The sequence below is a fragment of the Alnus glutinosa genome, chromosome 6 (genome assembly GCF_958979055.1).
Source record: "Alnus glutinosa chromosome 6, dhAlnGlut1.1, whole genome shotgun sequence".
Lineage (NCBI taxonomy): Eukaryota > Viridiplantae > Streptophyta > Magnoliopsida > Fagales > Betulaceae > Alnus > Alnus glutinosa.
In genome coordinates, this window is record NC_084891.1 from 27,451,292 (window position 1) to 27,466,993 (window position 15,702).

The window sequence follows — 15,702 nt, forward strand, 5'->3', positions numbered from 1 at the left end:
ATGTACCATCTGGAAAAGAAAAAAATACGAACAGATAATAATCGTTATATCCGCTATCCACACTTATATATTGATGCGGATATCAATTTTAAAATATACCAATAATCTAGTAATATTTGACCTCCAATCGAGAAGAGGGAAGGAAAAAATTGAAAAACATGATAATTACATACATATATATATATATATAGAGAGAGAGAGAGAGAGTATTATTGCTTTTATTATAAATTTTTTACAAATTGATATAGTTGTTTATAATTAATAGAATAATTAACGGTGTATAGTTTTTTTTATTTTTATTTTTTTGAAGAAAATTAACGGTGTATAGTTAACGAGCCACTCGTTAACTAGTTAAATTTATCAATTATATTTTTTCTTAATAATCTCATAATTTACGGACTAAATAACTTTAGTGCTTAGCAACAGTCAATCAAAAATCATAATACTTTTAAGGCAAATTATTATTATTTTTTATATTGAACCATTTGTTCTTCAAAAAAAATTACAGAACCATTTGTAATCTTTTCCTAAATGTAAATGATTATCTCGAAATTTGTTTCTCTAATTTCCGTGAAAATTAATCATAAATTTATTCAAAAGATTTATGGCAACGTATTGCCGTGCAGTTTACAATACATTTCCAGGCAAACGTCAAAACGGCACCGTCTCTTTCGCTTCGTCTCTTCTTCCTCTTGAGTCCTGAAGGCTGAACTCACTCAGAAAGCATCAAATTTCAGTGGCTCAGAGGAACTCAGAACTCGAAGAGCGAGAATGACTAAGAGGCCACCGCCTGATCCCGTGGCGGTGCTCAGGGGCCATCGCGCTTCTGTCATGGACGCTTCTTTTCATCCTTCTAAACCTTTACTCTTCACCGGGTAATGATCCTTATACATACATATCTATATACGTGCACGTTTGGTTTCTTCAACGGGAATTTTGTATTTGGTGGCAGTTCTGCGGATGGTGAGTTGCGAATATGGGACACGGTCCAGCACCGGACAATATCATCTGCATGGTAGTCATATATTATTTTTGTATGTATGTCTGCAATTTGTTGTTTTTGTTAACGTTATTGACTTGTTGGGATGTGCGTGTGTGTATGTGTGGAATGAATGGTTGCAGGGTGCATAGTGCGGCGCACGGGATTATTTGTGTTGCTAGTAGTCCTTTGATAGGAAGCAACAGAGTTATAAGGTGCTTTGTTTCGTATTTGCTTGTTTAGCGTTACTATTTGATATTTATCTTTGTAATTATTGTGATTTTAAGTGGGTTTTTGTGAAGCATTGGTTGTGTTATGTGTGTTCTGATTCGTGTAGCCAGGGTAGGGATGGAACGGTGAAGTGTTGGGATATTGAAGATGGCGGACTGTCCCGGTACGCAACGGATTTTAATGCTTTCTCATTGAAATATGATATGAATTATCACAAAAAATCTCATATGATTAATCATGAGTTGTACATGCGCTTTGGTGAGTGAATGGTGTACATAAATTAAGCCTCAAGTGGCTCAATTTGTTTAGATGCACCCAGGGCAGAACTAGAATTTTGGGTTACAGGGGAGGGGCAAAACTAAAAAGAAGACTTTTGGGGGGTAAAAGAATTAATTTTAGAGGGACTTTTAAAATTTTGGTGGGCAGATTGTGAGGAGGTCCGCCCCTGGATGCACCAGACAAGGTGCTTTCTTTGCATTTGGGGCGTTACAGGGAATGGGTACTTACAAGAGCATCTGAAGCGCCCTTTTTTTGCAGTGGAAGGTTCAGTTGTTAACTATTTAGAAAGGAGGTGGGGTAGGAGCAGTCATCATTCACATGGAATGGATGGAAACTTCTCAATTCAGCATATATTTTTCTCTTAAAGACCTGAGTTCAAAGGATAATTGCCACTGATTATTAGTATTGTGTCTTTCCTGAGAACTGTATGTTTTAATGATAGATGCAGCCATAGGAAATTTTACAGGCATGTCTTGTCAAAAGGTAGACCTGAACATTAGACCTATTCTATGTTAGCCATTCAATATGGTTTCCTTTGTTCAATTTACTATCGTTATCATCTCAATGAATAGATCATAAAAAATGGTTTGAGATTTGGTCCCATAAACAAACTGCTTGAGTTTCAATGAATGACTGGCATGACATTTGGTGTGGGGATCATCCTCTGAAGGATCCCGTTTCAAAGTTATTTTGTATTGCAAGGGACATGGATGCTCTAGTGGCTAACCATATGTTTCCTTACAATGACAAGTTGCATTGGGGTATGAATTTTATCATATTGGTACATGTTTGGGAGGTGGAGTTTGTACCTTCTTTTTTCAATCCTCAATATTTTGTTAGGAGTCGGGGAGTGAAAGATAATTGTTTTCAAGTTCCCTCCAAAAGACAATCTTTTGAAGTCAATATTTTACAAAGGTCCCTTCCGAATGTTGGATGCTCTATTCTTTGGAAGAGCATCTGGAGGTCTAAGGCCCATTTGAGGTGGTGTTCTTCATGTGGGCAGCATCGTTAGGAAAAATTCTCACGCTGGATAATCTTTGCAAACGTCACATCATAATAATAGATTGGTGTTGTATGTGCAAAAAGACTGGGAAACCCATGATCACCTCCTTCTTCATTGTGATATTGCATGACTCGTGGAATTTGGTTTTCAAGATGTTTGGAATAGGATGGGTTATGCCTAGACAAGTGGTGGAGCTCATGGCGTGTTGGAAAAGAAGGTTTAGTCTAAAGGATCTGAATGTTATTTGGAATGTAATCCCCGTATGTTTAATGTGGTGTATTTGGCGAAAAATGAATGTTTAAAGTTTCGATGATTATGAGAAAACGAGCTCGGATCTACAGCTTTGTTTCCTTAAATCCCTCTTTGAGTGGATCATTAATGCATTTTTTTATGTCTCTAGCTTCGTAGATTTTTGTGAACTTTTTCTTATTCTTGATCTAGTTGAGTGTTTTCTCTTGTATACGTCTCGAGTACTTGGGTTATGCCCCTTGTTCTGCTACTCACTCATTTTTTTTTTTTAAGTACAGTGGAAGGCAGATATTATTTGCTTGCAAGAAACTAAGTTGGAACTTATTTCCAGCAATGTGGTGCGTAGTTTGTAGGGGTTTCTCAGCATCTAGAGGCACATCCAGTGGTATTTTGCTTATATGGGATATGATGGTTGTGGAGAAGATCAAAGAGTGTGTGGGAGAATTTATTGTTGCATGCTCGTTTAAAAACATCGATTATGGTTTCTCTTGGGCTTTTGTGGGGGTTTATGTGCCTAGCTCTGATTATAATAGAAGGCTCTTATGGTAGGAATTGGCTGGTTTAGATTAGTTTGTGGAATTTTCCATGGTGCATTAGGGGAGACTTCAATGTCACATGTTTCCGTAGTGAAAGATCGGTTGAAGCTTGTTTTTGTCCCGTTGTGATGGAGTTCTCTGATTTTATCTTTGAGCTGGGCCTCATGGACGTTCCCCTTGTAGGGGGTCTTTTATGTGGTCTAACAACTGTGATTCCCCTTCTTGGTCAAGGCTTGATAAGTTTCTTGTTTGTCCGGAATGGGAAGCTAAGTTTCCCGATTTATTCCAGAAAAGGTTGCATAGATTGTGCTCAGACCACTTCTCCATTCTCCTTGATTGTGGTGGTATTCAGGGAGGCAAACAATCGTTTAAGTTTCAGAATATGTGGCTAAATGTGGAAGGATTTGTGGATAGGGTGAGGTAGTGGTGGTCTTCTTATCTTTCAAGGCTCTTCTAGCTTCATCTTCGATCGCAAACTTAAGGCCTTGAAAGCTGATTTAAGAATCTGGAATGAGTAGCTGTTTAGTAACGTGGAGTCCCATAAAAAATATCTTTGGGAGGAGTTGCATGTCTTTGATGGTTTGGAGGAAGAGAGCTTTAGTTGGTGAAGAGAAGTTGGGGAAAATCATGGCTATCAATTAGTTGGAAAAAAAAGTTACTTTATTGGAGGAGATCAATTGGAGGCAAAAGCCTAGGGCTTTATGGCTAAAAGAGGGCGACAAGTATACAAAGTTTTTTCATTGGGTGGCAAACTCAAATATGAGAAATAATTCAATTTAGACACTGTCAGTAAATGGTTCAGTTTCTTTTGATCAACCTGCTATCAGGGAACACATTGTGCAATTCTATGATAGTTTATTCTCAGAACATTTTAGGTAGCAACCTAAGTTGGATGGTCTTGCTTTCGACTCCATTGATGTGGAGGCCTCTTGGTTGGAGAGATCGTTCGAGGAGAGTGAGGTCCTTGAGGTGGTGAAAGGTATGAACAGTGATAAGGCTCCAGATTCTAATGATTTTATCATGGCATTTTTCCAAGTTTGTTGGGATGTGATCAAGGAAGATATTATGGAGGTGTTCCATGATTTTCATGCTAGTAGTAAGTTTGAAAAAGGCCTTAATGCCATTTTTATTACTCTCATTCCAAAGAAATCCGGGACTATTGATCTTAAGAACTTTCGTCCTATTAGTAGTTTACAAGATTATTGCCAATGGGCTGAGAAGGGTTGTGGAGAAGATTATTTCGAAGCCCCATAATGCTTTTGTTGGAGGCAAGAAAATCCTTGACTTTGTGCTCATAGCTAATGAATGTCTAGATGGCAGGATCAGATTTGGTGAGCCAAGGATGCTTTGTAAACTGGATATTAAAGATGCCTATGAATATGTAAATTGGGAGCTTCTACTTTATTTGTTGAGGAGGTGCGGATTCGGGAAGAAATGACGCTCATGGATAGCATTGTATTTCTTCAGTGCTTTTTTCTGTTTTGGTGAATGGCATTATGTCCGAATTGTTCAGCAACTTCCCTAGTTTGAAACAAAGAGATCCTTTGTCCCTTTTCTGTTCCTTTGTCCGTTTTCTATTTGTTATTGTTATGAAGGCTTTAAGCAAAATTCTTTCTACAATAGTTAATGGGGGGTTTTCTCTCGGGCTTTTTGTGGGGACTAGGCACTCTAGTGTGGTTAATATATCACACTTGCAGTCTACGGATGTCACCTTGATTTTTTGTGGGGCCAATCCTGACCACCTTCGCTATCTGCGTGCCTTATTCTTATGTTTTATAATTGTCTCCGGTTTGAAGGTTAATCTAGCTAAGTCAAAATTGGTTCCTGTGGGTAATATCAATAGTGTGGATAGGTTGGCGGGCATTCTAGGTTGCAAGGCTTCTTCTTTGCCTTTGAAGTATGTTGGTCTTCCATTGGGAGCCTTTTATAAGGCCAAGTCTATATGGGACGATGTTATTGAGAAGACAAAGCGGCGGCTTGCTAGTTGGAAAATGATGTAGAGTGGTAGGGTTACCCTTATCAAGCGCACCATTTCCAATTTGCTTACGTATTTCATGTCTCTTTTCCCTCTCCCTGCTGTTTTTGCAAATCTCACAGAGAAGCTGCATTAGGACTTCTTATGGGGTGGGTTAGGGGAAGAGTTCAAATTCACTTGGTAAGCTAGTCCAAAGTTTGTTCTCCGATTACTGAGGGAGGATTGAGGATTCGAAACTTGATGATGTTCAATCGTGCTCTTTTAGGTAAATGGCTATGGTGCTACATGCATGAGATACAGGCTTAGTGGAAAATTATGGTGGATTCTAAATTCGGCAGTTCGTGGGGTTGGTGGTGCTCTAATAAGCCACCCAAGTCGAATGGGGTGAGGTTATGGAAGAATATAAGGAGGGCTTGGAGGATGTTTTCTAGTCATACTAGATTTGAGGTGGGAGATGGCTCCAAGATTAAATTTTGGCATGACATGTGGTGTGGGGATAAGGCTATCAATGAAGCCTTTCCAGATTTATACAATTATTGCGAGTGTGAAAGATGCTTCCGTGGCAGTTCATTTAGAGCTTATTGGTGGTTACCTTCAATGGAACGTAAGCTTTATTAGAGCGGCAAATGATTTGGAGGTATATGTCTCTGCCTCGTTCTTCAAGTTATTGTACTCTTTGAGGGTGAGACGAGGAGGTGTAGGCAAGCTTTGCTGGGTCCCCTCCAAAAGACCGTTGTTTGATGTTAAATTCTTTTATTGTGTCCTTGTTCGCAAGGATGGCCCTCCCTTCCCTTTTTTTTATTTGATAAATAAATAATGGACCTCACTTCCCTTGGAACAACATTTTGGCGGAACAAGAGTCCCTTGAGAGGGGTTTTCTTTGCTTGGTCGGCCGCCTTAGGGAAGATCCTTATCATGGATAACCTTGTCATTATAATCGATTGGTGTTGTATCTAGAAGAGGGATGAGGAGTCTGTGGGTCCTCTTCTTCTCCATTGTGAGGTTGCTTGTGCCTTATAGAATACTATCTTTAGTTGTGTTTGGCTGTCTTAGGTTATGCCTAGACGAGTGGTAGACTTGCTTGCTTGTTGGAGGGGGTTATTTCGTAGCACTCAGAATGCAGTTTTGTGGAAGATGGTGCCTTCTTGGCTTTTGTGGTGTATTTGAAGAGATAAATGATAGAAGTTTTGAGGACCGTGTGAGGATGGTGATGGAGCTTTAGTCATTGTTTTTCAGAACTCATTACCTTTGGACAATTGTGTTTGTCTTTCCTAATGTGCTTAATTTTCATAATTTTCTTGTTCTTTTTTTCTCTTGTATACTTTATGTGTACATGGGTTACGCATTTGCTTTTCAATGATATTCGATTACTTATCAAAAAAATGTGTGACTGGCATGTCAAGCTTCATTGTGGCGTTTGTCTCATTAATCTTCCTCTAGCTATTACTTATCTTTCCTCATAAGGATTAATTTTTAGTATTAGCTGTAATTTTTTATGCTTTTTTTGGGGGGGTTCTTTTAGTAAGTATGAGCAATAATATTATCTTGAGGTTGTTAAACTCCTGCTTTAATTCTTGACAGAAATCCTTCCCTTACAATCAAGACAAACGCTTATCACTTTTGCAAGCTTTCCGTGGTGAAGAAGCCTTCTGCTTGTGAACCACAAGCTGAAGGGCCTAATTATCATCATGAGATGGAGGTTAGGGAAACTGTTGACTCAGAAAGTCTGGCCGATAGCAGGGAAAAGGCTGAAGGAAGTCTAGCAGAGTGTTCCAACGCTGTTAGAGGTTTGTTCAAATTGACAAATTTGTTCATCTACTTTATACTTGTTTTTTCTCAGGTGTCAGGACTTATCAAGAATATCGCTAATAATTCTAGAATTTTACTTTTGGTTCAAGATATTTATATTCAAAATTGTAATATTGCTTTAGGTTGGAATGCAAATCTGATATGATTGGATATACTAATTAACTAGATTTAGTAAGTTCATGTCTGCAGCATGTATTCTCTTTTATGTATCATGCACTACTTGTTAATTTTATGTATATGAGGCCAGTTAATTATCTAGTTGAATAATAATAATAATAATTGCTGCTAGAGCTTGCCCTGCACTACATGGAGGTGCAGCCTCATAGGCTCCTCCTTCATTTCCTACACAGTTATACTTTTCATCAGCCTGCCTCATCTGCGACTGGTTTCTTGGTGGTTTTATACTTGTTTTGGTGTTTATTGCTACAGGGTACTATTGAAATTAGATTATCGATTAATAAAATTCTTTTTAATCAGAAGTTACACATACAGAAGGACCAAAGTATGTGGCTATAGCAGGAGAGCAATCACATGAGGTCAATATGAAACTTTTGATTGTTCACTTGTTTATTTATCTTATGTATATAATTTTTTTTTTGTTCTTATCACTTATTAATTTTATGTGGATGATATCCAAAGGTTGAAATTTGGGATCTCAATACTGCAGAAAGGTTTGCGCGGTTAACTCAAAAGTCAGTTGGTGGCTCCCCAAACGTTTCTACCAGTGAGAGAGGTCTGTAGCTGAGCTGATGTTATATGTATTTTGACTTATGGTATTTGTATGATTAATAGTATTTTGGGTACCTCATACTTGACAAATTTATATTTTAACTATGTCGAACAGTGCTGTCATATATGTTCATTCATCAATTTGTTTTTTTTTGTTTTGTTTTAATTGTTGCATAAGTATTTCAGAATTTCTTGCTTCAATATGACAAATAGTTGTTGGGAATGTTTCACATGCATGCGAAGCACATGCAGGTGTATGTATGCATATGTTGGTGTATATGTATCCCTATAGACAATTTTTTTTTTTTTTTTATTTGTTTTTTAAAAAAAATCTCTTCTTTCTCTGGTTTTCTTCAAACTATTGGCACTATGTTTGGGGCCTCTGTGAAGCTAGAAAGTGATGATACTCCTTTACTAAGGGCCTTCTAAAGGATTTTTTTTGCCGAAGAAGCCTGGAGCCAGAGTTGGGTATAGTGCTTTCATTTCGGAATCCCATGTCCCCCCTGGGGAATTTTATTTTATTTTTTATTTTTTATTCTTTTAAAAAAAAATATAAAATAAAAAAGGAAAAAGAATTACCTGCACACCAACAGAAGTAGTAACTTAGTTGGAATTTTTTTTTTTTTTTTACATCTTTTTGTTTTTTTATAAGAAATGAACAAAATGCAAAGTGGAACAGTTTAGATGGTTGTTTGATCTCTAGATTAGCAAAATACTTTGACTATGATTACATATCACCTGAGATGTTTGACAGTTTTTCGCAACAAGTGTCATTATTGGATAACTGTTTATTTTTATAAATTATCACTTGAGAAATTTGAGTGTCATTCCTCTTTAAATTTGTTGACGGCTCACATATTGTTTCTTGTTATCTTCTTTGATAGGCTTATTCTTCACTTTGTATATTTCAATTTGTTTCAATGGAATATCCATTTAGTATGTATATTTCTTACCAATGAGCTTTAGCTCAAATGGTACTTTCTCCCTTTCTAGCAAGGTGGAAGGTGAGGTTGTGGGTTCAAGTCCCACCGGGTGCGTGTGTAACTTACCAATAAAAAAAAAATGTATATTTCTGTTTCATATATTTTAATTATTCGATTAAGTTATGATCTGCATTACTTAGCCCTATTTTTTCAATGACGAAAATCTTTTCTTTTAATGCTTTGACATGTAACAATGTTACTCGGAAGGGATGTGCATGGCGGTTCAAGCATATTTACCATCTGAATCACAGGGATTCTTAAATGTCTTGGCTGGGTATCCTTCTTATGTTTCTTGTTCTGCTTCTATTATTAATGTAATTAAGCACCTTATCAATTTAGCAACTCTAGAAGCTTGCTAAAATTCATATGTAACTCTTTTCTTTTATATATATATAAGTAAAATCCACATGTAAACTCCTATTGGATATGCAATGGTTATGTTGATATTTGTTCATGAGGACTTCAATATCAGTAAATATTTTGAGTTGGCCATGTTTTAAAACTTGATGATGATCGACTCTGGATAATCACTGGTCTTTTCTATCTTGTAAGATCAACTTGTTTTCACCATTTTCTGTCGCCAAAATGCAAACAAGTTATCTTTCAGTCGTTTTTTATTTATTTATTATTATTCCCCTTTTTGAACCATTTTTTCTAGAGGTTGAATCCTAATAAAGTCTTTCACAGATGTTGAATTAGTGAAGAGGAGAGAGAGAGAGAGAAGAAGAAGAAGAAGAAGAAGAAGAAGAAGGGCCCTTATTGTGGGAGTTCTTCATGCTTTCTGTTTTATCTCCAAGCTGTTGGGATGGACTTCTATTTTAAGCTAGAGCATATTGTACGTTGTATGTGTTTTAAAATGCTAAAGCTGCTCCCACCAATTAGCTTCAGCTTAAATTATGCTTCCTCCCGGCTCCCGTTATAAGAATAAGGTGGAGGGTGAGGTTATGGATTCAAGAACCATTGGGTGCTGACCAATCATAAGAAACTATTAAGTTGCTCCCATGCAGAAGAATTTTAGATGCAAAGTCAACTATCAAAAGCTTCATTGTCGTTGGCTAATACTGAATTATGTTTTATGGAAGTTAGAATGACTTGTGAACTTTTACCCATTAATTTGTGTCTAATATACAGTTGCTTTAACCTTGCCAGGCCAATTTTATCTTTTTGGAAACCCAACTTGCATATATCCTCCCCGTGTAGTTTTGTGGGATTTTACTCTGAAATGTGCATAGGATTTAGTGAAGTTTATGTATGATTACCATTTGCAATCCACAGACAAAACTGTTTAAATTGTCCAAAATGAGTTCAATTTATGTAATTCTTTTCTTGCTAAGTAAATTGAGGAGAGGAAGGGAGAATGAGATGATTTACATAACATAATTGTGTTCCTTTGTTATATGCGGCAGTTATGAAGATGGTTCCATGCTTTGGTGGGATATACGACATCCGGGAATTCCTGTAACTTCTGTAAAGTTTCATTCTGAGCCAGGTGTGGGACCCTCTCTATATTTGGAAAATGCCCATGTATTCTTCCTCATTTTTTCCTTCAAAGCAAATTGTGATCCATTGGGTATTCTATGTACAGTTCTAAGCATATCCATTGATGAGTCATGTAGTGGGGGTATCACAGGAGCTGCAGATGACAAAATCGTGATGTATAGTTTGGATCACTCCATGGTAAACACTTGTTCACAAGTTCTTCATACTTGTTTTCAGTTTGCTACATCTCCTGTCACAGCACATTGGAGCATATTGGCAATATTGGACTGAAATGAATGGATATCTTCTGTTTCTATACACAAATCTTTATTTTAGTCTTTTTGTTGTTACAAAATGTTGATGTAGCCTAGTACTGACTTTGTTGTTCTTCAAGATTTAATAGAATTCATAGAGTTACGTCACAATATGGTGGCCATTATTATGTTACTGCATGGATCATGTGAAAATAGAGTGTCTAATTGATGGTGATGTGTCTTCGATTGATTATTTCGGCAAAACATATCAATTTAATCCAAACCATAAGCAGATATAGTGTAACTTTGAAAGTCAGGAGGTGAAGTGTAATTAGGCCAAACCACAAGGAGGTAAATTTTGAGTTACCCTTTTCTTTTCCCTTCTCTCTCTTCTTTTGTTTCCTATCTACGACCTTGGAATTTGTTGACATATTGAAGAATTGGTAGAACTTCCATCAGTTTTCAACTTAGTTTTAAGCCTTGCAGATCGATTGCAAAAAATATTTGGTGTTGTAGTAACAGGTCTGCATCATTAATAGCTAGTAAACTTGACATTGAAACAAAGTGATAGGCTGTTTCTAAAATTCAAATATGTAAATCAAATGATAATAATCATGTTAAGATGTGGTTGCAAAATAATCAAAGAGTAGAAAATGAATAGTAAGTTCTTTGAGATAATATCTGGTTTAGGGGAACGTGCAAGTCACCAGTTGGATGTTCTCTTTTTTTTTATAAGTAATAAATTGTGCTTATTAAAAGCGTAAGGCACCTCGAAGTACACCAGAAGTATACAAGAAAAAGCACTTAACTAGAAAGCGAAAAAGAAACAGCCCAAAAAAAGAAAGAAACCCTCAAAACCAAAAGCCCTCAAACCCGAACCCTGTTCATACATAATACATTTATAAGCATGGATCAAAACAGTAAATCAGCTTCTTCTCTGTTTCTGTATGATTTTACTTATCTATTTATTTTGGTGACTTCGTGGTCATATCTTATTTAATGATGATTTACCTTTTTGCGGCTTCCTACTAATCGAAATATTTATTCTTACTTCATGTTATGTTTTGCCTTGTATAAATAGGGCTCTTGTGTGGTCAAGAAAGAAATTAGTTTGGAAAGACCTGGTATAGCAGGCACCTCAATTCGACCAGATGGCAAAATTGCTGCTACTGCTGGTTGGGATCACAGGTTGCTAACAGTTTTTTGATTTGAGATTATTTTTCCCAGAAAGATTAACGAGAATTCTTGCATAGTTTCATTTAGTCTAAGCTAAAATATGAGATCCTTATCAGGCTATCAAATGGTATGCAGCTAATATGTTAAATAAATGATTTGTTGCATATAGAGTTGTGGTGAGTGAAGGGGTTACCCTTGTGAAGTTGTCTTCATTCTCATTTCGATGGGTCATGCTAGTGTATCAGGTGGGGGTATTGTTAACCCAAAATCTTGTGCATGAAATTTCGAGGCCAGGAAAATTAACAAGAAATGGTGCCTTATCATTTCAGTTGAATTTCTATATGGTTGAACGAGTATATTTATTATTCCCGTGACAAATTTATGTATTTGACAATGAAAAAATTTATTGTTTGATTATCTTGACCAGTTTTGATTTTATTTGATCTCAACTGAGTTCCCAAAAGTATTCCTTACGAGCTGCTCTTGAGAGCCAAATGGGAAATCTTCTGATAACCTGAGCAGATATGCAGAGTTTCACCATGAAAACTTTGTCTAATTGGATGAGAGATTCTTGTAGATTTTCTTAAAAAAAATTCAGACGTTAGATTTTAAATCAATGGAATGAAACAAACCCCCTTTCGGAGAATATTCCCTTCTCTTTAAGCGACCTAGATAAAACCATGAAAATTTGCATAATCCTTTGAAACCAAGAAAATGGAAATTCCACTCTGGAGCCTAAAGCAGGAGTTAGCTCAGTTCACATTCTTTCCTTTTGTTCATTTGTTTTGCAATCAAACTGATGCTTAATATGATTTTGTATTATGCAAATCATTCACAAAAAGATGCCTTTTGTTTTCTTGTCTTGACATTAAAATGTATGCTTCTTTTCACACTTGGACTGCTGCGTTCCTAGCTCCCTTAGTAATTAGCTTTCATGATTTTCTTGTTCTTTTTTTTTCTTCATCTTAGACGCTCCTCTTGTATATTCCATGTGTATTTTACTGTGCTTTGCGTTTTTATTGATATTTCTCTTACTTATAAAAAAATAAAAAATAAAAATGTCTGCTTCTTTTCTGAAGTTGCCTCTTTTCATGTGTCGACAGAGTAAGGATATATAATTACCGCAAAGGAAATGCTCTGGCAATATTGAAATATCACCATGCTACGGTACGCCATTTCATGTTTGTCAGTGCAAGAGACGAATACAAAGATATTCTTTTTTTCTTTTCCTTAAATTTTAACATTCAGCTTCTCTTTTTTAACATTAAGAAGTTGAGTACAGTTGATGTGGCCTGTATTCTGCTTCTTTATATTCTGGTACTTTTTTACACAACCCACAAACTTGATATATACTCAACACGAAATCATCCGATTATAATTAAGGAGTCTGACCCGTTTAATTAAATGAGTCGAGTTATAGTTGACCTATATAGTCTTGTACTCATATCTCAATACAACCTAAACCTGACACACAAAATACAAATTGTCACCTCAAGCTTTAGCTTAAATAGCATCTTCTCTCCTCGTGAGAGTGGGGCAGAGGGTGAGATTGTGGTTATGAGACCCATATGTTGGGGGTGTAACTTGCAAATCTTTATAGAGGGTCGTGGTTTTAATAAAAACTTATTCCAATCATATGGAATAGTTGTAAAAGTTCTTCTAAAGTCGGTTTTCTTTTGCCTTTTCTGGTTGGTTGCCAACTTGCCATCATTGTGATATGGAGCTTGTCTCCTTCACAAATCTGGATTTGTAGGTGACAAGCTCCCTTCTGTTTCTCTCACTCATAGTTGATTGTTGTGATAACCTTTTTAAAAAGTATTAACTCTTGCCTTTTTTTTACAGTGTAACGCTGTTTCATACTCAACTGATTGTAAGCTAATGGCTTCTGCATCAGAAGACAGGACTGTTGCTCTGTGGGAACTTTATCCTCCTCAAACTTTATAAAATTACTGGTCTTTACGTGATAAAGAGATTTGTACGGGTCCAGCTAGTTGCCAGAGTTCTGAGTCGCTGACCTCACTCGATGCTCTATTGTAATGGTAATGTTAGGTGAAGACATTAAATTTTTGTTTTTCATTTATTTATGAGGGCATTAAGTCTTTGTGCTTAATTGATGTGAAACGACATTGAGTAGACAAAAAAAATTGATGTGAAACGACATTGGATACTTTCATAACTTGATGGTCTTCAAGTGAGCTCATTCCCCGTCTCTGAAGTCTAGACTGTTGTAGCCGCAGCTGGTTCTCTGAACCATTCTAGCTTTGTTTAGTTTGTTCTGTTAGGCCTGCCCAATTTGTATACTGTAAATTCCATAGATTGGACAGCATGGGTCTTGAGAAATGTGGCTTCTTCTTTTCTTTTTATTCTTTTTTGTTTTTGTTTTTATGGATTGTTATAAATAAATGCCATTGTGTGTTCATTCACGTTGGCTTTCTTTATGGATTAAAGTCCCCAAGAAGCTTGCAATTTTTTCAAATTTTATCTCACAAAGTCAAATTTCGTAATTTACACAGTAAATTCGAATAATATTTGAATTCAACACCCAAACGGACCATATATATATATCCAAAATGAATGGTTTGAATCTAGGAAAAAAATTAAAAAATCAAAATAGGGGGTTGTCGGGTAACGTCTCGAAAGAGTGGCTAAACTATTTTATTATTTGACGCAGTGATTAGGGTGGTTAGACTACTCCAGCCACTTTCAAGGGGTGGCCGACCACCTATAAGAGATTAGGGGGTAATTGGTCACCACTCCCCCCCACCCCACATTAGGGATCGTGCAACCATATTCTCGGAGTAGATTGTTCATTTGGAGTGACTTACCACCTATTTAAAGTTAAAACGATAGTTGACCGACTCTTTATTTTTATTTTTATTCTTATTCTTTTTTATTCTTTTTTAAATAATTAGACGATTGAATGGTCTGAATCTCTAAAATTACATAAATAGAACTAGGGAACTCAATCCTTCATAAAAATGCAAAGGGTTATTGAGCCAAGTGTAGAGTTAGTTTCAACATCAATGAATATTGGCTTTGTCCCTGGGCCATGGCCTCATGTTTCAGCAGAAACTATAGCTCCCAAAGTAAATCAAAAGCCAAATCTCAAAATCGTATAAGAAATTAGAGATAGCGACCGAAAAAGTAGAATTAAGATTCTTATCAATTATCTGCTCAAATTGCTAGCAATTCAAACGAATAACTTCGAGAGAACTTTCATAAAGTCCATCTGTCTCCACAAGTAAGCCAAATATTCATTCAGACAAATAGGTGTCATACGACTCTCTCCGGCAATTACCATACTAAATTATTAACCTATTCGAACAAGTAATCAGATTTGATTTGGGCGGCTATCAATTTAGGCTGGCAAGCCACACGGTTTCTCAAATGGTTGCCTAAATTCCTACAGTCTGACGTGGGAAATAAAGCAAATAAAGCATGATCTAGAAGAAGGCTAACTTAATTAGGATCATGCCCCAAACAATGCTTCAAAGTTCAAACTCATAGTCAATCAATCTTAGCGAGATTATTCAACCAAGACTAATTGCTAATTATTCAGTGATAATTAATTCTTTGAGTTCTTCTCTGACTATAAGCCTGCAAAGCAAGAGTTTAGCAGATATGTTTTAAATTTTCTTTACCTAACTCGACGTATTAGGGTTTGCGTTTGGAATGGGATGCGTGTACATGCAAGTTCTATGATGTGTTACTGCATGATTAGCTCTTATCTTTTCTTCTTTCTTAGCCATACTTCAACATCTTAGCAAGGAGCACGTGTCAATTTTGTATGCTTACTTTAATTTTTGAACGCGTGTCAATTTCGTGTTTTTAGTTGTTTGTTAATATTTTTGTTTAAAAACAAAAACAAAAACAAGATTTTTAACAAGTATAGCCCTTTACGTGCTACTTAGCGATCTGAGTTTACTGTTCTTTATGTCTCATTAAAAGCTCATTTTGACGTGCACGGTTTACTTTATACATTAATGTTAAAAATCACATTTTTATCTCTCTTATTTTATT

At 36.3% G+C, this 15,702-nt stretch overlaps 1 protein-coding gene across 5 annotated transcripts; it reads left to right on the forward strand.

Moving 5' to 3' along the window:
- The first annotated feature begins 636 nt into the window (after positions 1-636).
- On the forward strand, positions 637-13,882 carry LOC133871961 (protein DECREASED SIZE EXCLUSION LIMIT 1). Of its 5 annotated transcripts, XM_062309445.1 has the most exons (14): positions 637-875; positions 953-1,015; positions 1,123-1,194; positions 1,317-1,373; positions 6,834-7,039; positions 7,539-7,597; positions 7,701-7,794; positions 8,981-9,047; positions 10,180-10,262; positions 10,359-10,450; positions 11,588-11,694; positions 11,852-11,927; positions 12,786-12,849; positions 13,525-13,882. In XM_062309445.1, exons 1-13 carry the CDS (start codon positions 772-774, stop codon positions 12,798-12,800), a joined length of 1,095 nt encoding a protein of 364 aa, XP_062165429.1. In that variant the 5' UTR covers positions 637-771; the 3' UTR covers positions 12,801-12,849; positions 13,525-13,882. The 5 variants fall into 5 exon arrangements, with proteins under 5 accessions (XP_062165429.1, XP_062165428.1, XP_062165430.1 ...); XM_062309444.1 differs by lacking the exon at positions 11,852-11,927 and having other exon boundaries at positions 638-875; positions 7,554-7,597; XM_062309443.1 differs by lacking the exon at positions 11,852-11,927 and having other exon boundaries at positions 639-875; positions 7,542-7,597.
- The last annotated feature ends 1,820 nt before the right edge of the window (positions 13,883-15,702 follow it).